The 12,563-nt window shown below is 37.4% G+C and overlaps 2 protein-coding genes across 2 annotated transcripts in view; both read right to left on the bottom strand.

The window, feature by feature from the left end:
• loxl2a (lysyl oxidase-like 2a) overlaps positions 1 to 7,390 on the bottom strand; it is a 29,408-nt gene extending 22,018 nt beyond the window's left edge. Inside the window, exons 1-3 of the mRNA XM_073829700.1 lie at positions 7,277 to 7,390; positions 4,965 to 5,246; positions 2,818 to 2,993 (exon numbers count right to left, since the gene is read on the bottom strand). Coding sequence (XP_073685801.1) covers positions 2,818 to 2,993; positions 4,965 to 5,232 — 444 coding nt within the window. The 5' untranslated portion in view covers positions 5,233 to 5,246; positions 7,277 to 7,390. The remainder of the gene's footprint in view (positions 1 to 2,817; positions 2,994 to 4,964; positions 5,247 to 7,276) is intronic.
• A 247-nt stretch (positions 7,391 to 7,637) lies between these two features.
• Positions 7,638 to 12,457, bottom strand: LOC141299494 (uncharacterized). The gene is made up of 4 exons (XM_073829850.1): positions 12,439 to 12,457; positions 12,051 to 12,125; positions 10,597 to 10,710; positions 7,638 to 8,665 (listed from the first exon to the last, which is right to left on the bottom strand). The coding sequence occupies exons 2-4, from the start codon at positions 12,097 to 12,099 to the stop codon at positions 8,448 to 8,450; spliced, it is 381 nt and encodes a 126-aa protein (XP_073685951.1). The 5' UTR covers positions 12,100 to 12,125; positions 12,439 to 12,457; the 3' UTR covers positions 7,638 to 8,447.
• Positions 12,458 to 12,563: the final 106 nt, after the last annotated feature.

The following is a 12,563-nucleotide window of genomic DNA, read 5'->3' as shown; positions in this document are numbered from 1 at the left end:
TGTAGCAAAAGTGTAGTTTTGGCATATATTTGATTATTGTATAACCACAGTTTTGCTACAAACACTATGGTTAAACTATGGTTAATCTATCAAAACCATGGTTTTTGGGTTTTATTTGTAGTAAAACCATGGTTAATTTTCATTAGGGAGCTATCAGCTATCAACATTTTTTTTGAAGGCATCCCAACCTCACATCTGACCTCCCCTCCTTTTAAGTTCTTGGTTTTGAATCTAACAGCTTTCTTTGTCTAGAAATCACAAAGCATCCTACTCTTGTTGCAAGTGGAATGTGAGAGAAAGCCAACACCTCTACGACTGGTGGAAAGTCCTGACCTTTGACCTCTTCAGGCTACATTTAGCTTGTAGGTTCAATACTGGTGTATTCTGTTGAAACCGACACTGCCTTGTTGACTTAAGAGCATGCTTTGGCTCGAGGTGAATATATACATTCCAATCAATCACCGTGACAAGCAGAGTACCAATCGCTAAAAGCATTTTGTCTTCCTCTGCCTTGTCGTTTTGCCTCATGAACATGACCTTACAATGTTCTAGAGTTCAATCCTGAGGACTGCTAAACATCTGCTCAGGTCGTGTTATATCTTAACAAACTGCGTATTCTCATCTGCATGTCCTGTACATGCCAAGAATATAAAGTTGTGTTGGTAAGAAAGCATCTGCTATAGATAAACATGTAAATAAATGACATGCTCGTTAGCTGATTAATTGCAACATTTTCTTGAACTCAAACCAACCAAAGTGCTCTGAACCTTTGGTAAGCACTCTTCGATTGTTTCCATGCGTGGTGGTGGTGATTCATTTGATTACGATAAGCTGTTCTTGTGTTCCACTGATTGTTTACATGAATACAAAACAAACCGTTCACTTATTGATATATCTCTGCTGTCTTCTCTGAGAGCCTGTCTTTTGCTAATCTTATTAGTTTAGACACTTAATTCGTGTCCAGCTGCGTGTGGCCAATTATAAGTATAAACGTATGTTTAAAACTTAGTTAATGTTTCAGAGGCAGATAATATAGTGGGGAAACTGTGAAAAGGAAAGTAATATAAACAGTTGCGGTGCTTTCATGATTTAATGTGATTGTTAGCATGTCGCTCAGCATTTTCTAGGCTCTTTTGTTTGGTTGCTAGGTTGTTTAGGGAAGAATTTCAGCCAACACAAAAATGTGAATGTGAAAACATCTCTGCTTTAGTGGAAACAACTTTTTGCTAGAGGTCATCCAGCTAAACAGTCTTTGAATGACTTGTCTAAACTGTTTCACAAGCCATTAATCCCAGTTAATCAAATATAGCCGCTGCACTGCATTTACAGCTCTTAAAATAACGCTAATGTTCGCACTAAACACTACATGTTTTCAGGGTAAAGTAGTGTTCTTTACACTTCAATAATAAGCTAGTATGATCATAGCAGCAAAACTGCAGTATCTGTCATCTTCTCCTACATCTTTAAAGAAGGTCTTTAAGAGGTAATGTTTGCTGGGTGGAGCACACACTGGCTAGCTGCGCTGACACCCAGGAAAGGTAAATAAAAGCAGGCAAATAGACATTAAAACTGTTTTTTTTATATGTATATGACTGAAAAAGTGTCAAAGTGTTTTGCAGTTTTGGCAAAGGACAATATTTGTGGAAGGGTTTCGTAATCCACCGCTCATGATGCGCTAAGCACTGTTTGGCTGCCAGTTTCAGCCGCCTTTTGTTATTTCTAACATCAAATTGTCCATTGATGAGGGAAAAATACACACAAAGATAGACTCTTGCTTATAAAAACACTGGCGCTGGAAGGAAGCCTGAGGAATCTGGGTGTCTTTCTCAATTTAGTTAACCTCATACGAGCTTCACAGAGGAGCGCCTGTGTCTCGGATTTCTGGTATGTGATCTTGCGAAAAGTCACGATTACACCTAGCAATAGCAAACAACTTCTCACATTCATTCACAGGCTGTCGCCTGACTTCTGACATCATAGGAAGTTGAACCTGGTGGCTGGTATTTTTCCCATACCAGGCCGGAAAAAACTCTTTTCGTTTTTTACAATTAAAGAATTCACGTTTCACGTTTTGAAATCATTCCTTCCATTAGTCAGCAATTCCCAAAGAAGGCATCAGAGGAGTGGAGGAGCGTCTCGGGGACAGGAAGGATCGGGGGAGAGACGTGCAATGTGGTAAAGCCATTAAATGTTGGGGTCGTGGAAATGGAAAAGCACACCATGGGCTCTTTGATTACTCTCAAAGATCCTTCTTTAAACCTGCTTACCTTGGTTGCCAGAGTAACACGGCAAATATCGGTTAAAAAGTGATTCTGGCAACAGACCTTTGCATCAAAGGACGTAGGGGTGTGTGTAGACAGCTGGCACGTCATAAAAGCCGAATTGAACGCTAATAAACTATTCTAGAGCAGCAAACTTTAGAGAGGAATGTGTGGCCTGTGGTAACAGACCTTCACTTCCTTTTATCCAAGAGATAAAGTGACTGGGAATGTTCACCAAGAAGGAAGAAAGCGCAGAACCTCCGCTCAAAACTGAATTTCTGGATATGACAAAGATACATGGTCATTTTGAAGGAGGCTCTTGGCTCCTCTGATGGGAAACACTATGGTTTTGATGAAACAGTGTGGTTTTCTGGAGCAGATTGATATTTTTTTGAACCCTTCAACTTCAAGTCGTTTCAAAGGCCTGGTTTTTCTTAATTCTAATTACCACCAGCAGACCCTTAAGCTTGGTTTAACTCACATCTGCACTGCATTTCTGTAAAATCTGAAGTGACTAAGCACTGTCAACCTCAGTTAGGTTAGAGAGTTGACGTACCTCAATGTCGTTGCTCATGGTATTGATGAACCTGTGGCCAGGGATGCGCTTCTGATTGCAAATCACCCCCACATCCTCGCTGTGTCGGCAGTCGGACACCCCTAAGCCATTCGAGGGGCAGTCGACTAAAGATTTCTCTCTTCCTGTGCAATGGACGTTGTCCAGCCAAATGCGTCCTGAGGAACAAAGAACAATTGTTTGTTTTGTCAATCACCAGCAGATGTTGTGTTTCGGATGGTTGGTTGGTGTCACGACCAAGCTTCTTACGCTACTTTTACACTAGTGTGTTTTCATTTTAAAACACATTTTGGCAGCAAATGTTGATTTAGTCATAGTCATTTTGACTATTTAATGCCATTTAATTTTAGTCATATTTTAGTTCTGATTAGTTTTAGTCGACTAAATATCATAAGATTTTAGTCGACTAAATCTACAGTAGAAACTCATTAAATAGGTTTGATATTAAGGTTTTATCATGACAGGCACAGATTTAACTGCTGCCTTTATGTTAAAATTGAAACAATGTGAACGATTCATCTTTATTAGGGCTACTAAAGTGATTCAGTCAAGAGCAGTGAGTGATGTTCTGTCTTTCTTTTGTTGCTTGATTAACATCAATGCCACGGACAATAGCAATTAAATTAGGCTGCTGTCCCTTTAAAACCAATTGGACGGACACTATGTGCTGATACACGTCTGATATTCCCCCATCTGTTTACATTCACCTAAGATGTAACCAAGTGTGTTTAAGTGAATACTTGTCAAAACTGACAATTCAACATCAATTTGTGTGTATTTCTCTTTGTGTGCGAGTTCTCTCTTGCGTCGTTAAATTTATCCATATGCCCTTCTCTTACTCCCAGATATAGACTTTTTTTTTACATTTTATGAGACGTGCAGCATGGGTACATTAACTTATGTCTATGATATAGTTCAAATGAGCACATCTAACCTGTATACCATGCAGCAGATTCCTTCTGAATGAATCTCTTTCAAAACATTGTTGTCCCGTTTTTATTTGTCAGTAGATTTTCGTCATAGTTTTGTCATTCAAAACTTGTTTTAATTCATTATTGTCTAATTTTCATCTGTGTAAAAAAATTTTTTTTAATTATTTATCAACAAAATTAACACTGAAACACATAACATTACTCCAGTATTTTTGACCCTCGAAAACGCTGTAGACCCCGTTTTAGTTTGAAAACCCTAGGGTTGTGTTTCAGTGCAACCCAATGAGCTACTGACACTACCTGTTGCTTTTTTGCCACATCACAACTTGGAAAATAAAACACAGATAAGATGCCACATTGTGCGGTGTTTGGTTGAAATTTTGTAGTCAAAGGAAAATGCCTGTGGTCGAATAAAACTTCCTAAAGACCTGCGTCTTTGTTCTATTCACTTTAGCCCTGATGCCTTTGATGCTTTTAGTAGACCACAGCTACTGAAAGAGCTTACGAACGGCAGAAACAAGAAATGCTAGGGTGTAAACATGACAAAGCTCGGATTTCTCTTGATATCTGGGGGTGTTTAGACTCTTTGTGGGGAAAATCGATGGTACCGCATTTGGTTTGAGCCTTCGCTTATATCCATCACCACCTGTAAGCTCTTTCAGTAGCTGTGGTCATCGTATCAGTATTTTATTTTCCGAGTTTCGTATCTTTGAAGTAACTGAAGACAGCGTTTTCTAATTTGGGTGAATTATTCCTGCTTGTGGCACTGGCACAGCAAAACCTCCTTGGTAAACCATCTTAAACCACTCTAGCCTGGCTTGAATTCCTTTGATTCAATGTAAAGTTATCAAATATGAACCCTTCCAGAATTTTCCTTCGCTATGCATTACACACTGCATGTGAATTTGCTTACTCGGTGGAAAGTGGAATAAGAGTGGGAGACCAGTGGTTATTCCTCCCATAGGGCTCAATCATAACCACCCACTGATTTACAATCGCTAGACAGATTTATTGAGACAAATCATCATGTTTCTATAGTAAAGAGACAGAGATGAGATTACGTCTGCTTTTGACTTTGAATTTTGTTTCCATACTTTGTCGACTGTCTGATTACCGCTAATGACTAAAACATAATGGATTAGTAATGTAATCCAACAATATATGGATCTTTCAGTGGACCGTAAGTGTTTTGCCTACCTTCTCCTTGTCCAAACTTTGCAGATGGGGACCAAGCCACAGCACCTAGGAAGCCAAGCTCCCTGCATGCAACTTGGGCGGCTTCAATTGAGAAGTCATCATCACAGATAGTCCCCCACTCGTTGTTGTAGAAGACCTCAAGACGACCCTCATAATTCTTGCGTTTGTCACCCGCCAGGCGGAGTTGAATCTTGGGTTGCTGGGATTCAGACTGACCCAGAGCAAAAGCCAAAAGGCTGAAGATACACAATGCGAAAGAGACCACCATGGCTGAACTTTCACCTGCGAGAGAATTAAACACAAACAAAAGATGTAACCTGAAAATTTCATTTAAGTTTACCTTTTCCATTACTCATCTCAAACTGCCAATTATAGATTATACCTATAACTGACACCGATCATACTGACATTAATGATGCCTTCAAAGGCATGTATGTCTACTGCATTACAGAAACATCTATCCACATTAATTCAGCATCTAAAATAGAGAGCTCAGCATTTACACAAGAGAGCTATCAATGAATGGCAGCCAAATGGTTTCCAGGATGTTTGAGTTTATAGAAACACCAGCACATATGACATAACAACCTCCTGTATTCATACACATCTAACCGCTGAAACCACAAAGTGGACATTTTTTTTGCCAAAGCAGACTAAACATCTAAACAGTTAAGATGCATGTTTTATTCACATGCATTTATATACTCAGGCATTTTATGTGGGGTGACTGATGTTAAGATTAGTTGCTGAATTAAGGTTTAGTACACTCATAGGTAACATAATATCCCATTTCCTGACTAAGAAAATCCTTTTCCCTAAGGGACTCTGCTCGCAAACTCATCACTAAAAGCTGCCTTGTCAGTGAGTCACTGCATTAATTTAAAAAGACTTTAACATTATGTCATAACCACTGTCAATCTATTAAGCTTTAGCCAATTTTCAGTTGGAAAATGTCCTTAGATTTACTTCCCGTGTGTGTGTGTGTGTGATTGATTTTCTCATTCATTCATTACAGATTAAGTGTCTTATGCTATTTAGAGACAAATATGTTCGCACATTGATAATGTAATAATAATAGTATACACTGATGATAATTTAATGATGATATGTGATGCATATAGGTATAGGTGGCAACTGTCCCTAGATTGCATTTTGGAATAAGCAGTTAATAAAGTATAATTGTACTTCGAACATGTAACCATAAGATTTTTCATGATTTTTAAAGAAGTCTCTTCTGCTCACCAAGCCTGCATTTATTTGATCTAAAGTAGAGCAGAAACTGTAAAAGTTTGAAATATTTGTACTATTTAAAATAACTGTTTTCTCTTTGAATACATTTCAAAATGTCATTTATTCCTGTGATTTCAAAGCTGAATTTTTAGCATCATTACTCCAGTCACACAATCCTTCAGAAATTATTTTAATATTCTGATTTGCTGCTCAAAAATGGTTTAAAACAGCTGATTTTTTTCAGGTTTCTCTGATAAATAGAAAGCATTTATCTGAAATAGAAATCTTTTGTAACAGTACACGTCTTTATAATCACTTTTGATCAATTTAAAGCATCCTTGCTAAATAAAAGTATTAGTTTCTATCATTTCTACTGACTCTACCATTTTAAATGGTATAGCGTATAATATAAAACATGCTTTTTATTTCAGAAAAAATGCTGATCTTTGGATCTTTCTTTTCACCAAAGAATCCTGAAAAAAAAGTACTCAACTGTTTTAAATAATGATAATAATATTAATAACAACAAAAAAGAATGTTTCTTAAACAGCAAATGAGCATATTAGAATGATTTCTGTAAGGATCACGTGACACTGGAGACTGAAGTAATGATGCTGAAAATGTAGCTTTGATCACAGAAATGAATTACATTTTAAAATATATAAATAGTAAAAATATTTCAAAATTGTACTATTTTGCTGTACTTTGGATAAAAAAAAACATTAAAAATCTTACTGTTCAAAAACGTTTGACTGGTAGTGTACATGAAAACGTTTGAAATCGTGTGCACAAGTTATGTTTTGCACAATCACGTGTATAAGGTTCAAGAAAATGTGTGATAGCTTGAGTTAATATAACTTGTAATACGTTAGAATTACACATTAAATACATTTTCTCCAAAGTTTTTCCAAGTATAAATCCTATATAAATATAACGAGTGCATTTGATATTTGTGGGATATCTTTATTATTAAAGATATCCAACAGAATAACTGTTATGTCACCATTTCAAGACATAAATGTAATATATTAGCGTTTTAAACACAATTCGATTCAATGATAAGGTTGGCGCCATAAACTTACCTCAGAAAACGCTGTTCCTGTGAAGCAACTGTGTCTTCCAAGTTACACTCGTATCTGGATGCAGCAGCACTGATTCTGTCGATGTCCTGCAACACTTATAAAGGAGTCCACCGCCTCCCACCAGCAGTGCAATCTGAAACCAGCCATCATTCACTACCACATTATGAAAGTTACAGACGCCCCATGTGTCTGCTGCACATGACTGACGTCATGCAGCTGGGGATGCCCTGTAGCCCTGCGTGAGGATTCACATGCACCAGTAATGCTTACTTTTCCATAGTGACTGGAAACAGACAGTCAGACATAGACAGACACAGACAGCTGAACAGATATAAAGTACAATCAGACAACTCACCACCAATCATTTGAACTGGTCATTTATTAGTTTAGCAGATGCTCATTTGAGCTCATACACAATTGAAAGTAAAAGACATGAACACCAAATCTAAGCAGTGTTTATTTAAAGGAGTAGTTCACTTCCAGAACAAAAATGTACAGATAATGTACTCACCCCCTTGTCATCAAAGATGTTCATGTCTTTCTTTCTTCAGTCATAAAGAAATGGTGTTTTTTGAGGAAAACATTTCAGGATTTCTCTCCATATAATGGACTTCTATGGTGCCCCCGAGTTTGAACTTCCAAAATGCAGTTTAAAAAGGGCTCTAAATGATCCCAGCCGAGGAATAAGGGTCTTATCTAGCGAAATGATCGGTTATTTTCTAAAAACATTTACAATTTATAAACAGTACTTTTTAATCTCAAAAGCTTGTCTTGCCGAGCTAGACGAGACGAGCATTTGCGGTTAAAAAGTATATAAATTGTATTTTTTTTTTTTTAGAAAATAACCCATAGTTTTTCAAGATAAGACCCTTTCTTCCTTGGCTGGGATCATTTAGAGCCCTTTGAAGCTGCATTTTGGACGTTCAATCTCGGGGGCACCATAGAAGTCCATTATATGGAGAGAAATCCTGAAATGTTTTACTCAAAAAACATAATTTCTTACGACTGAAGAAAGAAAGGCATGGACATCTTGGATAACAAAAAGGGTGAGTACATTATCTGTAAAAAAAATTCTGAACAGTGTATTTCATGTGTAACAGACATAAGCTCATCTATCAGTTACATTAATGCCTTTAATTTTACATATATGACTAAAGGTCTCTATTCAGGTTTACAGGGAACTGAGAGCCAGTCTAAGCAGCAGGACCCCCAGCAGCAGGACAGGGCTGGAGCTCAGGCTCATGGCAGTGTTGTGGTGCTCCCCATGGCTGTGGGACTGGTGAGGGCCGTTACAGTCGTCGTTGAAGCAGCATTCCAGCTTCATTTCTCCATTGCTCATGTGAGACTTGTCACAGAAGGACTTATACGCACATGACTTCATAACAGAGTCTGTGGTGAGGAAAACACATGGTGGAATTAGAAGGCCACCACAAAGCGGCACATCACTTACAAAAACATCCCCTCAGTCCAAACATTGCTGCAGAATGCATCATCAAATAATCCACGTTTGGTTCGCACATTTGCTTGGGTGTGTGTGCAGTCCAGGAGAAACTGTATTATGTAAGAGTGAAGCCCGAGGCTAGTTGTGACAAGAGTTGTGTCTCATTAACTTCAGGTTGAGTCAGAAAACAATTACACAATTGTTTGTTTTCTATAGCGGTAGTTTTGTATAATGGTTGCATGGACAAACAGTCTCAAATCAGCATCAGTCTTCCCAATGAAATGTTCATATACAGCCACACTATTCAGTAAACCCTTATGAAAATGATTTTATTATAGTAAAAGTGTAGTAACCTTGTTTTACTAGCCATAGTTTTACTACAAATACCATGATTAAACTATGGATAGTGTAGCAAAACCATAGTTTTTTGTTTTTATTAGTAGTAAAACCATGGTTTGACTCACAATTCTCAAAAGGGAATATCAGGTTTATGCAAGTTGTGACAGGTTTTTCATGGTAGAAATTTATTATTTATTACAGAACAGAAATTTATGTATGCCATAACTATAACATTATTATTTTTTCCAATGTTTATTGGAACATATCCACCTTATTTTTCCTGTGTGAGAGGGCCTGGCCATTTGTAAATTTTATGGGTCTGGCTTCCGCATCCAGCTTTTTTTAGCTGTACAAAACAGCTTGTTTTGCTGTTTGATTTTGCAAATTGGTGTCTTACCATATTATTTTAATGTATTATCTTAATTATGAACACACTGGTTTGTAGTGCAAACAGTTCCCTGCAGAAAAAAAAAACAGCTAAAACCAGCCTAGGCCAGTTGGCTGGTCGTAACTGGTTTAACCCTGCTGAAAAAAAAACAGCATATGCTGGTTAGGTATGTTTTGGTGCTGGGATGCTGGTTTTAGTTGGTTTATGCTGGTCTATGCTGGCCATGTTGCTGGTTTTAACACCTTCAATTATTGCAATATTTGCTGACAATTTACAAGTTAACATTATTTAATACATTAACAAGCAATATGTTTGTTACAGTATTTATTCATCTTTGAATAAATGGGATGCTGATTTTAGTTGGTTTATGCTGGTTAAGGACCAGCATAAACCAGCTAAAACCAGCATCCCAGCACCAAAACATACCCAACCAGCATATGCTGTTTTTTTTCAGCAGGGAAGCAGCTGGTTTTAGCTGGTCTCCCAGCCTGGCCAGGCTCGAAAATTGGCCAAAACCCCTCTAAAACCAGGCTGGTTGACCAGCTAAAACCAGCCTAGGCTAGTTTTAGCTGTTTTTTTCACCAGGGTTTTAACTTTTATTGTACTGTTATTCTTTTCCTTTTTTCGTATAGCGGCTAATAAACTAGAAGTCTCGCCCATAGGCTTTCCTCCACATCAAAGAATAAAATGGATAGGCTTGCTTTCTGGTAGTCTGTACATTTTATTACACATTTCAGTGAATTCCTAGTTAAATCGCTGATTCGCAGCAGGTACATATTTAAAACACATGATTTTTTTTAAACCATATTCTTTAAATGTTTAAATGTTACTAAAACTGCAATTCATCTTTACTGTTTAATGGCACGTTCCATTTTGATTCCATTCTGCTATATTTAGTTCGCGGCATGTCCTCACAACCATTATTCTGCAGTAACGGGAGCTTTATTTGCAGCAAAGTCTTTAAGGTGTGTGTTTATGTCTTTCCAAAGTAAACATACGGGAGTAAACTAAAGTCAAACGTGCCTCGTTCTCCTACATTATTAAACTGAAACACAACAAAGACGTGGTCAAGAGTGATGTCACCCTCAAGTGGTCAACATGCGAACTGCAATATGAATTATTGTACGTGTGTGTGGATGTGCATGTACTTACTGGGTCCTATGATGGTAGAGCAGGCATCTGAATGAGCAGGACACACAGTCGAGCCCTGCCGGTAACACTCGTCTAGGTTATTAGCTACACAGGTGTAACACTTCAGCCCCTCACCTTCACATGTCGGACAAGACAACACAGCTGATCTGAGATTAAACCACTTCAAACTCAATGCATATGCTATTAATCATTTCACAAGCACAGTAGGGATATAAAATGGTTTATTTATGATAGCCATCGTAGCCTAGACAGTTGCTGTTACTAAATGTTATATAAAAAGGAGATTTTGTAGGTCTATACTTGACAAAAAAAACTGATATCTCATTAATGTTACCATTATTGGATGGCATTTTATTTAAACAGCGTTACATATGTACTTAATATAGTAATAACAGTAAATTATGAATAGTTACAGTGCCTTGCAAAAGTATTCATACCCCTTTTGTTGCTGCAGCATTATGTTAAACTGCTTTAAATTACTCTTTTTTCCCCACATCAATCTACATCTCATACACCATTAAGAAAAATGCTCAAAACAGTTTTGTAACAACTTTGCAAATTTATTAGAAATAAAAAACTGAAGAGATCTGCATAAGTATTCATACCCTTTTCTGGGACACTCGAAATTTAGCTCAGGAGCATTCATATTGCTTCTAGATGTTACTACACTTCGAGTGGAGTTCAACTGTGGCAAATTCATTTGAATGAGTATGATTTAGAAAGGCACACACCTCTCTGAAAAGGTCTAACAGCTGAAAATGCATATCAGAGCAAAAACCAAGTCCGCAGAGCTCAGTGACAGACTTGCGTTAAGGCAATGATCTAGGGAAGAGTTCAGAAAAAAATCTGCTGCACTGAAGGTTCACAGAAGCATGTAGACTACGTTATCCATGATGGAAGACGATTGGAACAACTAGGACTCTAGAAAATGTCTGCCAGCCAGCCCCCATCCAAACTGACAGAGCTTGAGAGGTGAAAAGGTGAGGCAAAGAATGGCAGGTAATTGCCAAATGCAGATGTGCAAAGCTTGTCACATCATACCCAAAAAGACTTGAGGCTGTAAAGGTGCTTCAACTATGTACTATGAGTTAAGGGTATGAATACTTATGCAATGTACTTATTTCAGTGTTTTATTTTTTAAATAAATTTGTAAAATTTGCTAATCTGGTTTTTGCTTTGGCAGTATTATGGTGTATAGAGTGTATGTGGGGAAAAACTAAATTAAAGCAGTTTAACATAATGCTGCAACAAAACGTGAAAAGAATGAATACTTTTGCAATATTACTCAGTACCTGATTACACTGTAACAAGAACAAAATCAAGTATAACCCATTATTATTTTTGTAAAATCTCTATTACAGGAGTATTAACACTTAAAGTATGAAAGATATTAAACAATTTTGTGTTTTTGGATCTATTTGGTACTATACAGACGCAATATATGCTATACTCACTGTGTAGCACAGCGGCGAACAGGACCAGTACGGCGAGGACAGACTTCATGTTGAGGAGGTTGTATTGGAAAAGTGCTGGGACAGTGTGGAAGTCTTAATTACAAAACACCTCAGCACCTCTCCATAATCCTAGTGAGTATCCATCACATGAGCATTACAGCAGCTTAACACACGCACAACGCATAAGTAACGGCAAACAAGGGGAGAAACATTCTGATTGCATATTTAACAGTCTGATTGCATATTTAACAGTCTGATTGCATATTTAACAGTCTGATTGCATATTTAACAGTCTGATTGCATATTTAACAGTCTGATTGCATATTTAAATGCAATTTTAATTCAGATTCCCTTTATCGCAAGACACATGCAAATCAATTATACTTACCAGATGGCCTCAAAATAACATCAGACTACTTTCAGCAATTATTTTTTATCTGTTTACAGTATACTTTAAATATTTTGTGCATTTGCATATGGTATAATTCACTGTAATGTATCTGTCCTCACCAT

The sequence above is a fragment of the Garra rufa genome, chromosome 23, assembly GCF_049309525.1.
Source record: "Garra rufa chromosome 23, GarRuf1.0, whole genome shotgun sequence".
Lineage (NCBI taxonomy): Eukaryota > Metazoa > Chordata > Actinopteri > Cypriniformes > Cyprinidae > Garra > Garra rufa.
This window is presented reverse-complemented; position numbering and strand designations above follow the sequence as displayed.

Bases quoted from the DNA above. Each gene is read 5' to 3' on its own strand.
- LOC141299494 (XM_073829850.1), bottom strand. From the start codon at position 12,099: ATGAAGTCTGTCCTCGCCGTACTGGTCCTGTTCGCCGCTGTGCTACAC. The intron at 10,711-12,050 runs GTGAGTATAGCA...CGACATGTGAAG, and splicing joins GTTCGCCGCTGTGCTACACA to GTGAGGGGCTGAAGTGTTAC. The intron at 8,666-10,596 runs GTAAGTACATGC...TCCTCACCACAG, and splicing joins CTCTACCATCATAGGACCCA to ACTCTGTTATGAAGTCATGT.